This window comes from Tachyglossus aculeatus, chromosome 22 (genome assembly GCF_015852505.1).
Source record: "Tachyglossus aculeatus isolate mTacAcu1 chromosome 22, mTacAcu1.pri, whole genome shotgun sequence".
Classification (NCBI taxonomy): domain Eukaryota; kingdom Metazoa; phylum Chordata; class Mammalia; order Monotremata; family Tachyglossidae; genus Tachyglossus; species Tachyglossus aculeatus.
The window spans coordinates 54,274,679-54,294,294 of NC_052087.1; the positions used below are offsets into that span (position 1 = coordinate 54,274,679).

Genomic DNA, 19,616 nt, shown 5'->3' on the forward strand with positions numbered 1-19,616 from the left:
TTACTATGTGCCCCCTCCTTCCTCTCCCCCTCCTCCCCCTCTCCATCCCCCCTACCTTACCTCCTTCTCTTCCCCACAGCACCTGTATATATGTATATATGTTTGTTCGTATTTATTACTCTATTTATTTATTTTACTTGTACATATCTATTCTATTTGTTTTATTTTGTTAATATGTATTGTTTTGTTCTCTGTCTCCCCCTTCTAGACTGCGAACCCACTGTTGGGTAGGGACCGTCTCTAGATGTTGCCAACTTGTACTTCCCAAGCGCTTAGTACAGTGCTCTGCACACAGTAAGCGCTCAACAAATACGACTGATTGATTGATTGATTGGATGGATGAATGTGAGCCCGCTGTTGGGTAGGGGCCGTCTCTATACGGCTCTGCCACTGGTCAGCTGTGTGACTTTGGGCAAGTCACTTCATTTCTCTGGGCCTCGGTTACCTCCTCTGTAAAATGGGGATTAAGACTGTGAGCCCCACGTGGGACAACCTGGTCACCTTGTAACCTCCTCAGTGCTTAGAACAGTGCTTTGCACATAGTAAGCGCTTAATAAATGTCGTCATTATTATTATTATTATATGTTGTTAACTTGTACTTCCCAAGCGCTTAGTACAGTGCTCTGCACACAGTAAGCGCTCAATAAATACGATTGAATGAATGGATGGATGGATGGATGGATGAATGGATGGATGGATGGATGAATGGATGGATGAATGGATGGATGGATGGATGGATGGATGAATGTATGGATGAATGGATGGATGAATGAATGAATGAATGAATGAATGAATGAGCCCGTTGGGGGCGGGGAGCCACGTGCTTTCCAGTTCCGCTCCTGATGGATAATAATAATAATAATAATAATGGCATTTGTTAAGCGCTTACTATGTGCAAAGCACCATTCTAAGCACTGGGGAGGTTACAAGGTGATGAGGTTGTCCCACAGGGGGCTCACAGTCTTCATCCCCATTTTCCAGATGAGGGAACTGAGGCCCAGAGAAGTGAAGTGACTTGCCCAAAGTCACTCAGCTGATATTTGGTGGAGCCGGGATTTGAACCCATGACCTCTGACTCCAAAGCCCGGGCTGTTCTCCACTGAGCCCCACTGCTTCTCATAATAATAATAATGACGGCATTTGTTAAGCGCTTACTATGTGCAGAGCACTGTTCTAAGCGCTGGATACAAGGTGATCAAGTTGTCCCACATCATCATCATCATCATCATCATCAATCGTATTTATTGAGCACTTACTGTGTGCAGAGCACTGTACTAAGCGCTTGGGAAGTACAAATTGGCAACATAGACAGTCCCTACCCAACAGTGGGCTCACAGTCTAGAAGGGGGAGACAGAGAACAAAACCCAACATACTAACAAAATAAAATAAATAGGATAGATATGTACAAGTAAAATAAATGAATAAATAGAGTAATAAATATGTACAAACATATATACATATATACAGGTGCTGTGGGGAAGGGAAGGAGGTAAGATGGGGGCTCACATGGGGCTCACATGGATGGATGGATGAATGGATGAATGAGTGAATGAATGAGTGAGTGAGTGAATGAATGAATGAATGAATGAATGAATGAATGAGCACGTTGGGGGCGTGGAGCCACGTGCTTTCCAGTTCAGCTCCTGAGGGTCCACCACGGGCCCGGGCGGGCGCGGTGCACGCCGGGAGTTGTAGTTCGACGCCGGCGTGGAGGGCGTCACCCCTTACGCCGCCGCATTGCACGCTGGGATTTGTAGGCCGCCCACGGCGGAAGGGAGGGGGAGGGAAACAACCCTCAAGATTGTTTCCTATTTCTTCCCGCGCCACGGTCACTCTGGGTCCTCTAGAGCGACTATTTAGTAAACTAGGACGACGACGGCGGCGTCTTCCCGTCCTTATTGCTGATTAAAGTGGATTTCCCCACTAACGGTTGGCGGGTGCCCCCCCGCCCCTTCGCGATGGTTCGGTCGGGGTGGGCGTGGCTTGGGGGCGGCCGCAGAGGCTGCCGGGTAGGGGTTTAATCCCCGCCCCCCGCGGGCGGCGCTGTCTTTCGGCGTCGGGCCGCGTGAGGGGAAGCAGCGCGCTCCGCCGCCGCCGTCGAGTGAGTACACGAGGCGCCCGCCGGATCGGACCGGTTGGCGCCGGTTTGGACCGGTTTGAGCCGGTCTGAGGGGACGGGGAGGGAGCACGGCGTCAGCCCGCCGTTGGGTCGGGACCGTCCCTAGATGTTGCCAACTTGGACTCCCTAAGCGCTTAGTACAGTGCCCTGCACACAGTAAGCGCTCAATAAGTACGATCGAATGAATGAATGACCGGCGGACCCCGCCGAGGAGGCCTCGCGTGCGCGCACGCGCGGCCCGCCTGTCAATCAAACCGCCCCATCAAATCAATCAATCAATCATATTTATTGAGCGCTTACTGCGCGCAGAGCACTGGACTAGGCGCTTGGGAAGGCCAATTTGTACTTCTGAAGCGCTTAGTACAGTGCTCTGCACATAGTAAGCGCTCAATAAATACGATTGATGATGATAAGTTGGCAACATCTAGAGACAGTCCCTACCCAACAGTGCGCTCACGGTCTAAAAGGGGGAGACAGAACAGAACCAAACATACTAATAAAATAAATAGAATAGATATGTACAAGGAAAATAAATAAATAGAGTAATAAATCTGTACAAACATATATACAGGTGCTGTGGGGAAGGGAAGGAGGTAAGATGGGGGGGTGGAGGGGGGACGAGGGGGAGATCAATCAGTCGTATTTATTGAGCGCTTACTGTACTAGGCGCTTGGGAAGTCCAAGTTGGCAACATCTAGAGACGGTCCCTACCCAACAGTGGGCTCACAGGTAATTCATTCCATCGTATTTATTGAGCGCTTACTGTGTGCAGATCACTGGACTAAGCGCTTGGGAAGTACAAATTGGCAACATCTAGAGACGGTCCTTACCCAACAGTGGGTTCACAGGTAATTCATTCCATCGTATTTATTGAGCGCTTACTGTGTGCAGAGCACTGGACTAAGCGCTTGGGAAGTACAAGTTGGCAACATATAGAGACAGTCCCTACCCAACAGTGGGCCCACAGTCTAGAAGGGGGAGACGGAGAACAAAACCAAACATACTAACAAAATAAAATAAATACAATAGAGATGTACAAGTAAAATAAATAAATTAATAGAGTAATAACTATGTACAAACTTATATACATATATACAGGTGCTGTGGGGAAGGGAAGGAGGTAAGATGGGGGGATGGAGAGGGGGACGAGGGGAAGATCAATCAATCAGTCGTATTTATTGAGCGCTTACTGTGTGCAGAGCACTGGACTAAGCGCTTGGGAAGTCCAAGTTGGCAACATCTAGAGACGGTCCCTACCCAACAGTGGGCTCACAGGCTAAAAGGGGGAGACGGAGAACAAAACCAAGCATACTAACAAAATAAAATAAATAGCATAGATATGTACAAGTAAAATAAATAGAGTAATAAATATGTAATTTGAATGAATGAATGCCCTCCCCCGGGCCTGGAATGCCCTCCCTCCGCCAAGCTCGCTCTCTTCCTCCCTTCAAGGCCCTGCTGAGAGCTCACCTCCTCCAGGAGGCCTTCCCACACTGAGCCCCTTCCTTCCTCTCCCCCTCATCCCCCGCTCCATCCCCCTCATCTTACCTCCTTCCCTTCCCCACAGCTCCTGTATATATGTATATATGTTTGTACATATATATTACTCTATTTTACTTGTATATATCTATTCTATTTTATTTTGTTAGTATGTTTGGTTTTGTTCTCTGTCTCCCCCTTTTAGACTGTGAGCCCACTGTTGGGTAGGGACCGTCTCTATGTGTTGCCAACTTGTACTTCCCAAGCGCTTAGTACAGTGCTCTGCACACAGTAAGCGCTCAGTAAATACGATTGAATGAATGAATGAATGAGTGAACAAATACCAAAATTATTATTATATTCAGACAACGGACGAGTGGCAGATCCGGGATTAGAACCCATGAGCTTCTCTACAGTACAGAGCACTGTACTAAGCGCTTGGGAAGTACAAGTTGGCAACATCTAGAGACAGTCCCCTTATTCATTCATGCAATCCCATTACATATTCATTACTCTATTTTACTTGTACATATCTATTCTATTTATTTTATTTTGTTAGTATGTTTGGTTTTGTTCTCCGTCTCCCCCTTTTAGACTGTGAGCCCACTGTTGGGTAGGGACTGTCTCTATATGTTGCCAACTTGGACTCCCCAAGCGCTTAGTACAGTGCTCTGCACACAGTAAGCGCTCAATAAATACGATTGATATACTGAGTGCCCACACTGCAGAGTGCTGCGCCAAGTTTGTATCCACCCCAGCGCTTAGTACAGGGCCTGGCAATTACCAGTTGGCATTATTCTTTGTGCTCCAGTTCCCTCATCTGTCATGGCATATAGTAAGCGCCTAACAAATGCCATGTGAGCCCACTGTTGGGTAGGGACCGTTGCTATATTTTGCCAACTTGGACTTCCCAAGCGCTTAGTATTTATTTTATTTTGTTAGTATGTTTGGTTTTGTTCTCTGTCTCCCCCTTTTAGACTGTGAACCCACTGTTGGGTAGGGACTGTCTCTATATGTTGCCAACTGTACTTCCCAAGCGCTTAGTACAGTGCTCTGCACACAGTAAGTGCTCAATAATAATAATGATGGCATTTATTAAGTGCTTACTATGTGCAAAGCACTGTTCTAAGCGCTGGGGAGGTTACGAGGTGACCAGGTTGTCCCACGGGGGGGCTCACAGCCTTCATCCCCATTTTCACAGACGAGGGAACTGAGGCCCAGAGAAGTCGAGTGACTCGCCCAAAGTCAATCAGTCAATCGTATTCATTGAGCGCTTACTGTGTGCAGAGCACTGTACTAAGCACTTGGGAAGCACAAGTTGGCAACATACAGAGACGGTCCCTACCCAACAGTGGGCTCACAGTCTAAAAGGGGGAGACAGAGAACAAAACCAAACATATTAACAAAATAAAATAAATAGAATAGATATGTACAGGTAAAATAAATAAGTAGAGTAATAAATATGTACAAACATATACATATATACAGGTGTTGTGGAGAAGGGAAGGAGGTAAGATGTAAGTACGATTGATTGATTGATTAGTGCTCTGCACAGTAAGCACTCAATAAATACGATTGAATGAATGAATTATTGTAGGGCTGATTTCTTGCCCCCGCTCCCCCCCCCCCCCATTAGATTTTAGGACCCCCTGCCTTGTGTGTTGTGATACGATTGTGCACAGTATGCACCCTTTTGTGAATGTTCCCGCTGTGGTTCACTCTGGGAAAGCTCAGTTGGCTCCTTTAATGCCAACCTTCTAACACTTTTGATCAATCAATCGTATTTATTGAGCGCTTACTGTGTGCAGAGCACTGTACCAAGCGCTTGGGAAATACAAGTCGGCAACACATAGAGACGGTCCCTACCCAACAAGCGGGCTCACAGCCTTGATCTCTTCTTCTATCTCACCGCCAACCCCTAGCCCGCGTCCTGCTCTGGCCTGAAACACCCTCCTCCTATCCCGACAATGACTCAACCCTCCCTTCAAAGCCTTATTGAAGACATCTTCAGAGAAACAGCGTGGCTCAGTGGAAAGAGCCCGGGCTTTGGAGTCAGAGGTCATGGGTTCGAATTCCGGCTCCGCCACATGTCTGCTGTGTGACCTTGGGCATGTCACTTAAGTTCCCTCACCTGTAAAATGGGGATTAAGACTGTCAGCCCCCCGTGGGACAGCCTGATCACCTTGTATCCCCCCAGCGCTTAGAACAGTGCTTTGCACACATTAAGCACTTAATAAATGCCATTATTATTCATTCATTCAAATCGTATTTATTGAGCGCTTACTGTGTGCAGAGCACTGTACTAAGCGCTTGGGAAGTACAAGTTGGCAACATATAGAGATGGTCCCTACCCGACAATGGGCTCACAGTCTAGAATATATATGTGTGTGTATATATGATTTACATTATATTCATATGATATATAATTACTATGTTAATATATTATATCTGTTTCTTTCGTATATGTGTCTCCTTTCATTCATTCATTCAATCGTATTTATTGAGCACTTACTGTGTGCAGAGCACTGTACTAAGCGCTTGGGAAGTACAAGTTGGCACAACATATAGAGACGGTCCCTACCCGACAGCGGGCTCACAGTCTAGAATATATCATCATCAATCGTATTTATTGAGCGCTTACTATGTGCAGAGCACTGTACTAAGCGCTTGGGAAGTACAAATTGGCAACATATATTATTATTATTATTATCTCCTCCAAGAGGCCTTCCCTGACTGAGCCCTCCCATCTTCTCCATCACCCTGACCTGTTCCCTTCATTCATCCCCCCTTCCAGTCCCACACCGCTTAGGCCCATACATGTAACATTCCTGTTGCTGCCCGCCTCCCCCTCTAGACTATAAATTCCCTGTGGGCCGGGAATGTGTCTATTGTTCGAACACCCTCTCCCAAGCAAGCGCTTACGACAGTGCCATTCGCACAGGGAAAACGATTGACCGAACGAATACTTCACGCTGCTGGAGATTTTTGAGGAGGGGAGAAACATGCCCAGAGCGTTTCTGGACAAAGACAGTGCTCTGCACACAGTAAGCGCTCAATAAATGCGATTGATTGATTTATTGATTGATTGAATCCTTCTGCAGGATGCGTTACGTCGCCGCCTACCTCCTGGCCGTCCTCGGGGGCAACGATTCCCCGGCCCTGAAGGACCTCAAGAAGATCCTGGACAGCGTGGGCATCGAGACGGATGATGAACGCTTGAAGAAGGTAGAGACACTCCTGGAATTGGGGCAGATGGACAGACACACACACATTTTCTCTTTTTGTTGGGATACGTTTCCCCCCTCCCCCTGATTTTCCCTTCATTGTAGACAGCACCACCATCCTTCCTGTCTCCCAACCCCATAGTCATTTTTCTTTGACTCCTCTCTTCCAACCCACATATTCAATCTCGCTAAATCCCGTCGGTTCAGCCTTCACCAAAATCACCAAAACCTGCCCTTTTCCTCTGCATCCGAACTGCTACCACATTAATCCAAGCATTCAACAAGTAATCCATACTTGTACATACTTATTCTATTTATTTTACTTTGTTAATATGTTTTGTTTTGTTCTCTGTCTCCCCCTTCTAGACTGCGAACCCACTGTTGGGTAGGGACCGTCTCTGTATATTGCCAACTTGTACTTCCCAAGCACTTAGTACAGTGCTCTGCAATCAATCAGTCGTATTCATTGAGCGCTTACTGTGCTCAATGATTGATCAATGATTGATTGATTAGAAGGAGAAGGGGGGGAGTGCAGGGCTGAAGGATAAGTAAGGGGTCCTAGGGATGAGAAGCAATCAATCAATCATATTTATTGAGCGCTTACTGTGTGCAGAGCACTGTACTAAGCGCTTGGGAAGTACAAATTGGCAACATATAGAGACAGTCCCTACCCAACAGTGGGCTCACAGTCAAGGAGGGAGTAGATGGGTTTGAGAGCAATAAGAGCGTGAGCTGGGGTGGAGTGGGAGGAGAGAGTGGATGTGAAAAGTTTAAGGATTCGCCTCCCTAGCCCAATCCTTCAGGTTTTGAAGGAAAGTGCGGTCTCCTATCTCTGGTGTCCTCTGGCATTGTCGTACTTTTCAGCGCTTACTGGGTGAAAAGCACTGTCCTAATAGTAGTGATGATGATGATATTTGTTAAGCACTTACTATGTGCTAAGCACTGGGGGGGGATACAAGGTAATCAGGTTGTCCCACGGGGGGCTCACAGTCTTCCCATTTTACAGATGAGGGAACTGAGGCCCAGAGAAGCGAAGTGACTTGCCCAAATCAATCAATCAATCAATCGTATTTATTGAGCGCTTACTATGTGCAGAGCACTGTACTAAGCGCTTGGGAAGTCCAAATTGGCAACACATAGAGACAGTCCCTACCCAACAGTGGGCTCACAGTCTAAAAAGGGGGAGACAGAGAACAGAACCAAACATACCAACAAAATAAATAGGATAGAAATGTACAAGTAAAATAAATAAATAGAGTAATAAATATGTACAACCATATATACATATATACAGGTGCTGTGGGGAAGGGAAGAAGGTAAGATGGGGGGATGGAGAGGGGGACGAGGGGGAGAGGAAGGAAGGGGCTTAGTCTGGGAAGTCACACAGCCGACAAGTGACAGAGCCGCGATGAGAACCCATGACCTCTGACCCATGACCATTGAGCTGCGCTGCTTCTCTTAAACATTGCTTCTCTCCTAAACACTGGGCCAGGCACTGTACTGAGAACTGGGGTTGGTACAGGAAAATGGGTTGAACTCTGTTGAGAAGCAGCGTGGCCCAGGGGAGAGCACGGTCCTGGGTTCTAATCCCAGCTCTGCCACTTATTCCAACCGGACCAATTTGCGGCCACCCTAGCACCTCTATTTTATTTTGTTAGTACGTTTGGTTTTGTTCTCTGTCTCCCCCTTTTAGACTGTGAGCCCACTGTTGGGTAGGGACTGTCTCTATATGTTGCCAATTTGTACTTCCCAAGCGCTTAGTACAGTGCTCTGCACATAGTAAGCGCTCAATAAATACGATTGATGATGATGATGATGATATAGGATTCGCCGTCTTCATCTCCATTTTACGGATGGGATAATAAGCACAGAGAATTGATCGTATTGATTGAGTGCTTACTGTGTACGGAGCACTGTACTAAGTAGGAGTACAGTAGTCATAACTGTTAAAGAGAAGCAGCGTGGCTCAGTGGAAAGAGCACGGGCTTTGGAGTCAGAGGTCATGGGTTAATTAATAATGATGGCGTTCGTTAAGCGCTTACGATGTGCCAAGCACCGTTCTAAGCGCTGGGGGATACAAGGTGATCAGGTTGTCCCGCGCAGGGCTCACAGTCATCATCCCCATTTTACAGATGAGGTCACTGAGGCTCTGAGAAGTTAAGTGACTTGCCCAAGGTCACACAGCAGACATGTGGCAGGGTCGGGATTCGAACCCACTACCTCTGACTCCAAAGCCTGGGCTCTTTCCACTGAGCCTCGCTGCTTCTCTGGTTCAAATCCCGGCTCCACCAACTGTCAGCTGTGTGACTTCGGGCAAGTCACTTCACATCTCTGGGCCTCAGTTCCCTCATCTGTAAAATGGGGATGAAGACTGTGAGCCCCCCCGTGGGACAACCTGATCACCTTGTAACCTCCACAGCACTTAATAAATGCCATTAAGAAAAGAGAGAGAGAAGAGGCATGGCTTAGTGGATAGAGCATGGGCTTGAGAGTCAGAAGGTCATGGGTTCTAATTCTGACTCCACCCCTTGTCTGCTCTGTGCCTTTGGTCAAGTCACCTCTCTGCCTCAGTTCCCTCATCTGTAAAATGGGGATTGACTGAGCCCCATGTGGGACTGGGACTTTGTCCAACTCGATTAGCTCGTATCCTCCCAAGCATTTAGTACAGTGCGTGGCACAGAGTAGGTGCTTAACAAATACATCATTATTGTCTTTACTGTGTGCCAACCACTGTTCCAAGTGGTGGAGTCGCCCGTCCCACGTGGGGCTCACAGTCTGAGTAGGAGTCAATCCCCATTTTACAGATAGGGTAACTGAGGCACAGCAGATCAACTGGCCCAAGGTCACACAGCAGGGGTGTGTTGGAGCAGGATTAGAACCCAGGTCCTGTAACTCCCAGGTCTGGTCTCTTTCCAGTAGGTGGCACTGCTGCTCTGCAATGTAGCAGTTGATATAATAATAATAATGGTATTTATTAAGCGCTTACTACACCTGAAAGAGCCCGGGCTTTGGAGTCGGCGGTCATGGGTTCAAATTCCGGCTCCGCCAATTGTCAGCTGGGTGATTTTGGGCAAGTCACTTCACTTCTGTGCCTCAGTTACCCCATCTGTAAAAATGGGGATTAAGACTGTGAGCCCCCGTGGGACAACCTGATCACCTTGTAACCTCCCCAGCGCTTAGAACAGTGCTTTGCACATAGTAAGCGCTTAATAAATGCCATTATTATTATACAAGGTGATCAGATTGTCCCACGTGGGGCTCACGGTCTTCATCCCCATTTTACAGATGAGGGACTGAGGCACAGAGAATAATGATAATGATGGTATTTGTTAAGCCCTTACTATGTGCAAAGCACTGTTCTAAGTCCTGGGGAGGTTACAAGGTGATCAGGTTAAGTGACTTGCCCAGAGTCACAGAGCTGACATTATTATTACAAGGTGATCAGATTGTCCCACGTGGGGCTCACGGTTTTCATCCCCATTTTACAGATGAGGGACTGAGGCACAGAGAATAATGATAATGATGGTATTTGTTAAGCACTTACTATGTGCAAAGCACTGTTCTAAGTGCTGGGGAGGTTACAAGGCGATCAGGTTAAGTGAGTTGCCCAGGGTCACAGAGCTGACATTTTTATTATACAAGGTGATCAGATTGTCCCACGTAGGGCTCACAGTCTTCATCCCCATTTTACAGATGAGGGACTGAGGCACAGAGAATAATGATAATGATGGCATTTGTTAAGCACTTACTATGTGCAAAGCACTGTTCTAAGTGCTGAGGAGGTTACAAGGTGATCAGGTTAAGTGAGTTGCCCAGAGTCGCAGAGCTGGGATTTGAACCCATGACCTCTGACTCCAAAGCCTGTGCTCTCTCCACTGAGCCACGCTGCTTCTCTGAGTGAATAATCATTCATTCATTCAATCGTATTTATTGAGCGCTTACTGCTTGCAGAGCATGATACTAAGCACAGTTATGATAATGATGGTATTTGTTAAGCGCTTACTAGGTGCCAAGCACTGTTCTAAGCGCTAGGGTGGATACCAGGTAATCACATTGTCCCACGTGGGGCTCTCAGTCTTCACCCCCATTTTACAGATGAGGGAACTGAGGCACAGAGAATAATGATAATGATGGTACTTGTTAAGCACTTACTATGTGCAAAGCACTGTTCTAAGCGCTGGGGAGGTTACAAGGCGATCAGGTTGTTAAGTGACTTGCCCAGAGTCACAGCTGACAATTGCCAGAGCCGGGATTCGAACCCATGACCTCCGACTCCAAAGCCTGTGCTCTTTCCACTGAGCCACGCTGCTTCTCTGAGTGAATAATCATTCATTCATTCAATCGTATTTATTGAGCGCTTACTGCTTGCAGAGCACGGTACTAAGCACAGTTATGATCATGATGGTATTTGTTAAGCGCTTATTAGGTGCGAAGCACTGTTCTAAGCGCTGGTGTGGATGCCGGGTAATCACATTGTCCCACGTGGGGCTCTCAGTCTTCACCCCCATTTTACAGATGGGGTAACCGAGGCACAGAGAAGTTAGACGGGGCCGGGATAAGAACCCACAACCCTCAACTCCCAAGCCTGGGCTCTTGCCAATAAGCCACACTGCTTCTCCCCCGCCCACAATGAGATATGTGCCTTGCCCTGAGCCCACCACGTGTAGAGGAGCAGCGTGGCTCAGTGGAGAAGAGCCCGGGCTTTGGAGGCAGAGGTCACGGGTTCGAGTCCCGGCTCCGCCACATGTCTGCTGTGTGACCTTGGGCAAGTCGCTTCACTTCTCTGAGCCTCAGTTCCCTCATCTGTAAAATGGGGATTAAGACCATCAGCCCGACGTGGGACAACCTGATCTCCTTGTAACCTCCCCAGCGCTTAGAACAGTGCTCTGCACATAGTAAGCGCTTAATAAATGCCGTTATTTTATTACGTGTCTGCCACCAAGCCCAGAGACCTTGGTTCCCACAGACCTGGGCCCCGTGCCCTTTCCCCCCCTTGGCTCGGATTGGCGGCGTCTCCTGATTTTGTTTTTCCTCGGCCTCCGGGAAGAGAGCCAGGAATTCCCCGCCCCGTGGTCCCCGCCTGCCCTGGGGACCGGGCGGACCCTGGCCGACCGCGCTCTCGGTCTCCCCGCAGGTGATCGGCGAGCTGAACGGAAAGAACATCGAAGACGTCATCGCTCAGGGTGAGGGTCGGGGCCGGGCCGGGGCCCAGCCCTCGACGTCCATCCTAGTGCCCGCTGGTGGACCGCCGTGCCTGCCGGGCTTCGCTTGTGGACCAGATCAACCCCGCCGGCCCGGGGAGCGTTTCCGCGGAGAGACGTCTTCCCGGGCAGGGTGGGACAGAGACCACCTCGCCGGTGACTCGGCCTCGTCTTAGCCGGGAGGGTGTCGACGGTCCCCCTTTCCCCGTCCCCGCGACCCCCGAGGGCGGCCTTGGACCCGGCCGGGGGCCTCCCTCCAACCCTGCCCGCCAGCTCACAAACACGGTTGTCATCGGGGACTGGGACGGATTCCCGGAATCCGTCCCCGGCCGAGGTCACGGGAGGGAGACGCCCTCGTCGACTTTCCGAAGCCGACCGAGGGGGGCTTAACTGACGGACGGTTCCTAAGTGGGGGGTCCCCCCCCCGGTTGGACTTCACACCAATCAATCAATCATATTTATCAAGCGCTTACTGTGTGCAGAGCACTGGACTAAGCGCTTGGGAAATACAAATTGGCAACATGTAGAGACAGTCCCTACCCAACATTGGGCTCAGAGTCTAAAAGGGGGAGACAGAGGACAAAACCAAACATACTAACAAAATAAAAATATATACAGTCCTGTATATATGTATATATGGTTGTACATATTTATTACTCTATTTATTTTACTTGTACATTTCTATCCTATTTATTTTGTTTTGTTGGTATGTTTGGTTCTGTTCTCTGTCTCCCCCTTTTAGACTGTGGGCCCGCTGTTGGGTAGGGACTGTCTCTATGTGTTGCCGATTTGTACTTCCCAAGCGCTTAGTACAGTGCTCTGCACATAGTAAGCGCTCAATAAATACAATTGATTGATTGATTGATTGATAAAATAAATAGAATAGATATGTACAAGTAAAATAAATAATTAAATAGAGTAATAAATATGTGCAAACATATATACAGGTGCTGTGGGGAAGGGAAGGAGGTAAGATGGGGGGGATGGAGAGGGGGAGAGGAAGGAAGGGGCTCAGTCTGGGAAGGCCTCCTGGAGGAGGTGAGCTCTCAGCAGGGCCTTGAAGGGAGGAAGAGAGCTAGCTTGGCGGATGGGCAGAGGGATTGGGGGCATTCCAGGCCCGGGGGAGGACGTGGGCCGGGGGTCAATGGCGGGAGACACCACCTCCCCCCTTGCTTTCCAGGCAACAGCAAGCTGGCCAGCCTGCCGTCCGGAGGAGCCGTGGCCGTCTCGGCCAGCGCCGGGCCCGCCGCCCCGGCCGCCGGGGGGTCCGCCCCCGCTGCCGGTGAGTCTCTGCTCTCTCCCCCCGGCGGGTATTTAACGGGCGCCTACTCGGACCGGGCACTCAGGAGAGTCCGGCACAACCGAGTTGGTAGGCGAGCGCCCTGCCCACAACGAACCGACGGTGGTGGGTGTCCCCAGAGATCTCTCCATCACTCGTATTTATTGAGCACTTACTGTGTCCAGTGGGCCCAGCCCCATCTTACCTCCTTCCCTTCCCCACAGCACCTGTATATATGTATATATGTTTGTATATATGTTTGTACATATTTTTTACACAGTCTTTTGGACTGTGAGCCCACTGTTGGGTAGGGACTGTCTCTATGTGTTGCCAATTTGTACTTCCCAAGCGCTTAGTATAGTGCTCTGCACATAGTAAGCGCTCAATAAATACGATTGATTGATTGATTGATTTTACTCTATTTATTTATTTTATTTGTACATATCTATTCTATTTATTTTATTTTGTTAGTATGTTTGGATTTGTCCTCTGTCTCCCCCTTTTAGACTGTGAGCCCACTGTTGGGCAGGGACTGTCTCTAGATGTTGCCAATTTGTACTTCCCAAGCGCTTAGTCCAGCGCTCTGCACGTAGTAAGCGCTCAATAAATACGATTGATTGACTGATGGATCTGAGGCCCCTTCTCCTCCAGGCCACCCCCCACCCAAATCCAAGATTCCCCCCGGGGCGGGGGGGGGGAGCGGGCAGAGGGTGTAGACGGGGGGCCTGACCCCGCTTCGCTCCCTCCGCAGCCGAGGAGAAGAAGAAGGAAGAGAAGAAAGAGGAGTCCGAAGAGTCGGACGACGACATGGGCTTCGGCCTGTTCGACTAAGCGCCCGCCCCGACCGAAGTAAATAAACCCTTTTATTTAGAAAGCGCCTTGGCTCTTTCTAAATCGCCCCTCTGAGTGCAGTGGGGCAGCGCTCCGGGGTCAGATGTCCCCCAGCCAAGCGCCTTGGCTGAGAGGCAACATAACCCTCGTCACCGTAGCCCCCAGGGTGGGGGGGATTTGCATCATCTTCCTTTTTGGACGCCAGCGGGTCCGGCTGTGGGGGGGAAAGGGGTTCCAGTGGACGGGACTCCCCGCCGCCAAGGACCATACAGTGCTGTCTCGCTCAGCATACATAAGTACACACCACAGAACAAAGTCCGGCACACACGTACACACCAAGGAGCGGACGGTAAGTCCGGTACACACGTACACACCAAGGAGCGTACGGTCTGACCCCCCCACACCCCTAAGAAGAATTAGGAGGCTCCATCAGTGCATAGCTCATTGCAGGCGGGGGAACTTTTGAAAGTTTTAACTTTAAAACTTCTTAAATTTCCAAAACTTCTTCCCCCTAAGAAGAATTAGGAGGCTCCATCAGTGCATAGCTCATTGCAGGCGGGGGAACTTTTGAAAGTTTTAACTTTAAAACTTCTTAAATTTCCAAAACTTCTTCCCCCTAAGAAGAATTAGGAGGCTCCATCAGTGCATAGGTCATTGCAGGCGGGGGAACTTTTGAAAGTTTTAACTTTAAAACTTCTTAAATTTCTAAAAGTTCTTCCCCCTAAGAAGAATTAGGAGGCTCCATCAGTGCATAGCTCATTGCGGGCGGGGGAACTTTTGAAAGTTTTAACTTTAAAACTTCTTAAATTTCTAAAACTTCTTCCCCCTAAGAAGAATTAGGAGGCTCCACCAGTGCATAGCTCATTGCGGGCGGGGGAACTTTTGAAAGTTTTAACTTTAAAACTTCTTAAATTTCTAAAACTTCTTCCCCCGAAGAAGAATTAGGAGGCTCCATCAGTGCATAGCTCATTGCAGGCGGGGGAACTTTTGAAAGTTTTAACTTTAAAACTTCTTAAATTTCCAAAACTTCTTCCCCCTAAGAAGAATTAGGAGGCTCCATCAGTGCGTAGCTCATTGCGGGCGGGGGAACTTTTGAAAGTTTTAACTTCAAAACTTCTTAAACTTCTAAAACTTCTTCCAACTTTTAAACTTCTTTCTTTTAAAGAAGCGGCGTGGCTTATTGGGAAGAGCGCGGGCTTGGGAGTCGGAGGTTGTGGGTTCCAATCACAGCCCCGTGTAACTTCTCTGTGCCTCAGTTACCTCATCTGTAAAACGGGGGTGAAGACTGTGAGCCCCAAGTGGGACAATCTGATTACCTTGTATCCACCCCAGCACTTAGAACAGTGCTTGGCACTTCTTAAATTTCTAAAACTTCTTCCCCCTAAGAAGAATTAGGAGGGTCCATCAGTGCATAGCTCATTGCGGGCGGGGGAACTTTTGAAAGTTTTAACTTTAAAACTTCTTAAAATTCTAAAACTTCTTCCCCCTAAGAAGAATTAGGAGGCTCCATCAGTGCGTAGCTCATTGCGGGCGGGGGAACTTTTGAAAGTTTTAACTTTAAAACTTCTTAAACTTCTAAAACTTCTTCCAACTTTTAAACTTCTTTCTTTTAAAGAAGCGGCGTGGCTTATTGGGAAGAGCACGGGCTTGGGAGTCGGAGGTTGTGGGTTCCAATCACAGCCCTGTGTAACTTCTCTGTGCCTCAGTTACCTCATCTATAAAATGGGGGTGAAGACTGAGCCCCAAGTGGGACAATCTGATTACCTTGTATCCACCCCAGCACTTAGAACAGTGCTTGGCGTGTAGTAAGCACTTAACAAGTACCGTCACTATCATTACTGCCCACTGTTGGGTAGGGGACTGTCTCTATATGTTGCTAACTTGTACTTCCCAAGCGCTTAGTACAGTGCTCTGCACACAGCGCTCAGTAAATACGATTGATTGATTGATTACTGCACTTAGTACAGTGCCCTGCACGCAGTAAGCACTCAATAAATACAGTTGAATGAATGATCATTCAGAGGAGCAGCGGAGCTGAGATTTGAACCCATGACCTCTGTCTTCGAAGCCCATCTGTAAAATGAGAAGCAATTACTGAGGTATTCGTTAAGCGCTGACTATGTGCCAAGCACTAAGGAGAAGCAGAATGGGTAGAGCACGGGCCTGGGCGTCAGAAGGACCTGGGTTCTAATTCTGCTCTGCCCCTTGTCTGCTGAGACCTCGTGCGAGTCACTTCACTTACTAAGTACTAAGCGCTTGGGAAGTCCAAGCTGGCAACATCTAGAGACGGTCGCTACCCAACAGCGGGTTCACAGTCTAGAGGGGGGAGACAGACAACAAAACAAAACATTAACAAAATGAAATAGAATCAATCAATTGTATTTATTGAGCGCTTACTGTGTGCAGAGCACTGGACTAAGCGCTTGGGAAGTACAAGTTGGCAACATATAGAGACGGTCCCTACCCAACAGCGGGCTCACAGTCTAGAAGGGGGAGACAGAGAACATAACAAAACATTAATAAAATAGAATAGATATGTACAAGTAAAATAGAGTGATAAATATGTACAAACATACATACGGGTGCTGTGGGGAAGGGAAGGAGGTAAGATGGGTGGGGGGAGAGGAAGGAAGGGGCTCAGTGTGGGAAGGCCTCCTGGAGGAGGTGAGCTCTCAGTAGGGCCTTGAAGGGAGGAAGAGAGCTAGCTTGGCGGAAAGAGCCCGGGCTTTGGAGTCAGAGGTCATGGGTTCAAATCCCGGCTCCCTCAATTGTCAGCTGTGTGACTGGGTAAGTCACTTCACTTCTCTGGGCCTCAGTTACCTCATCTGTAAAATGGGGATTAAGATTGTGAGCCCCCTGGGGGATGGGGAGGGGGCCGAGGGGGAGAGGAAGGAGGGGGCTCAGTCTGGGAAGATAGAAGGAGATGTAGAACCGACCCCTGAGGGTCCCCCTCAGCTAGCGAGTGGGAGGCAGAGGAGGAACCAGAGAAAGATTGAGAAGAATTGGCCAGAGGCAGGGGGACAACTAAGAGAAGACGGGGACAGAAAAGCAACGGTTAGAGAAGCAGCGTGGCTCAGTGGAAAGAGCCCGGGCTTTGGAGTCAGAGGTCATGGGTTCAAATCCCGGCTCCGCCAATTGTCAGCTGTGTGACTTCGAATAAATAGGTACAACTTAGAGTAATAAATGTGTGCAAACATATACATTGAATCGTGTTTATTGAGCGCTTACTGTGTGCAGAGCACTGGACTAAGCGCTTGGGAAGTCCAAATTGGCAACATCTGGAGCCGGTCCCTACCCAACAGCGGGCTCACAGTCTAGAAGGGGGAGACAGAGAACAAAACAAGTTAACAGTGAAATAAGTAGGTACAACTTAGAGTAGTAAATGTGTACAAACATATACATGTATACAGGTAATTCTTTGGCCCTGATCTTCCCAGCGTCGTTTGGGGTCGGCCCTGGCTTGGCGGCGGCTGGGAGCGCCAGCTGTCCTGGGCCAGTGTCGGAGAAAGGTCACTGAGAAATCAATCAATCAACCGTATTTATTGAGCGCTTACTGTGTGCAGAGCACTGGACTAAGCGCTTGGGAAGTCCAAGTTGGCAACATATAGAGACAGTCCCTACACAACAGTGGGATCACAGTCTGAAAGAGAAAGCCACCTCCTGCTCTGCCTGTCACAAATATACACAATATATCATCCTCAATCGTATTTATTGAGCGCTTACTATGTGCAGAGCACTGTACTAAGCGCTTGGGAAGTACAAATTGGTAACATATATACAGGCCCCTTCTCCTGGTTCTTGTTCCAACGCCGAGGCCCAGGGGACCAGAGCTGCTTCGGGCGCCAAACGAGTCAAGGAATGGCTGAGCCGTCACGGAGGGGGCACGGGAGTTCACCCGTCCCCATCTGCTCTGCTCACCTCCCACCCGGTGCCAATCCATAGCTCTGGGGATTGACCGGAGATTCATTCGTTCAGTCGTATTTATTGAGCGCTTACTGTGTGCACAGCACTGGACTAAGCGCTTGGGAAGTCCAAGTTGGCAACATCTAGAGACGGTCCCTACCCAACAGTGGGCTCACAGTCTAGAAGGTGAGTGGTCATCGTGGGAGAGGACAAGATCGCAACAAACACGTGCCCCCCAACAAGAAAACAGTCTAGAGCAGGAGATGGACATTAATAGGAATAAATGAATTACAGATGAGACATAACTGAGGCTGGGAGCGGGGATGAGTAGTGTGGCTCAGTGGGAAGAGCCCGGGCTTTGGAGTCAGAGGTCATGGGTTCATATCCCAGCACTGCCACTTAGCTGTGTGATTTGGGGCAAGACACTTCACTTCTCTGGGCCTCAGTTCCCTCATCTGGAAAATGAGGATTAAGACGGTGAGCCCCCCCGTGGGACAACCTAATCACCTTAAATAAATAAATAAATAAAAATAATAATATAATATATAATTATATATAATATGATATATGTATATGATATATAATATATATAATGTCTAATATAATAATAAATAATAATAATGAATAAATAAATGCCATTACCATCATCATCCCAGCGCTTAGAACAGTGCTTTGCACATAGCGCTTAATAAATGCCATTACCACCACCTTGCAACCTCCCCAGCGCTTAGAACAGTGCTTCGCACATAGTAAGCGCTTAATAAATGCGCTAATAAAATTGGGGAAGCAGCATGGCTCAGTGGAAAGACCCCGGGTTTGGGAGTCAGAGGTCATGGGTTCATATCCCGGCTCTGCCACTTATCAGCCGTGTGACTTTGGGCAAGTCACTTCACTTCTCTGGGCCTCAGTTCCCTCATCTGTAAAATGGGTATTAAGACTGTGAGCCCCCTGTGGGACAACCTGATCACTTTGTAACCTCCCCAGCACTTAGAACAGGGCTTTGCACATAGTAAGCGCTTAATAAATGCGCTAATAAAAATTGGAGAAGCAGCATGGCTCAGTGGAAAGGGCCCGGGCTTTGGAGTCAGAGGTCATGGGTTCAAATCCCAGCTCTAACACTTATCAGCTGTGTGACTTTGGGCAAGTCACTTCACTTCTCTGGGCCTCAGTTCCCTCATCTGTAAAATGGGGATGAAGATTGTGAGCCCCCGTGGGACAACCGGATCACTTTGTAACCTCCCCAGCACTTAGAACAGGGCTTTGCACATAGTAAGTGCTTAATAAATGCGCTAATAAAATTGGGGAAGCAGCATGGCTCAGTGGAAAGAGCCCGGGCTTTGGAGTCAGAGGTGATGGGTTCAAATCCTGGCTCCGCCAACTAATAATAATAATAATAATAATAATAATTTTGGTATTTGTTAAGCACTTACTATGTGCTTGTACTTCCCAAGCGTCTAGTACAATGTTCTGCACACAGTAAGCGCTCCATAAATACGATTGAATGAATGAATGAATGACCATGGGCAAGTCACTTTACTTCTCTGGGCCTCAGTTACCTCATCTGTAAAAAGGGTATCAA

At 48.3% G+C, this 19,616-nt stretch overlaps 2 protein-coding genes across 2 annotated transcripts in view; one reads left to right on the top strand and one right to left on the bottom strand.

Moving 5' to 3' along the window:
* The window catches only part of PIDD1 (p53-induced death domain protein 1), an 80,802-nt gene extending 74,270 nt beyond the window's left edge, over positions 1-6,532 (bottom strand). The window contains exons 1-2 of the mRNA XM_038765380.1: positions 6,522-6,532; positions 1,930-2,167 (exon numbers count right to left, since the gene is read on the bottom strand). Coding sequence (XP_038621308.1) covers positions 1,930-2,167; positions 6,522-6,532 — 249 coding nt within the window. The remainder of the gene's footprint in view (positions 1-1,929; positions 2,168-6,521) is intronic.
* Positions 2,016-14,178, top strand: RPLP2 (ribosomal protein lateral stalk subunit P2). The gene is made up of 5 exons (XM_038764678.1): positions 2,016-2,102; positions 6,701-6,824; positions 11,958-12,006; positions 13,205-13,306; positions 14,055-14,178. The coding sequence occupies exons 2-5, from the start codon at positions 6,702-6,704 to the stop codon at positions 14,132-14,134; spliced, it is 354 nt and encodes a 117-aa protein (XP_038620606.1). The 5' UTR covers positions 2,016-2,102; position 6,701; the 3' UTR covers positions 14,135-14,178.
* The last annotated feature ends 5,438 nt before the right edge of the window (positions 14,179-19,616 follow it).

What these genes read in the sequence shown, in the direction of transcription:
- RPLP2 (XM_038764678.1), top strand. Translation starts at nt 6,702, where the DNA reads ATGCGTTACGTCGCCGCCTACCTCCTGGCCGTCCTCGGGGGCAACGAT. An exon ending in ATGATGAACGCTTGAAGAAG is followed by an intron (nt 6,825 to 11,957) that starts GTAGAGACACTC and finishes GTCTCCCCGCAG; the next exon opens with GTGATCGGCGAGCTGAACGG. An exon ending in GGGGTCCGCCCCCGCTGCCG is followed by an intron (nt 13,307 to 14,054) that starts GTGAGTCTCTGC and finishes CTCCCTCCGCAG; the next exon opens with CCGAGGAGAAGAAGAAGGAA.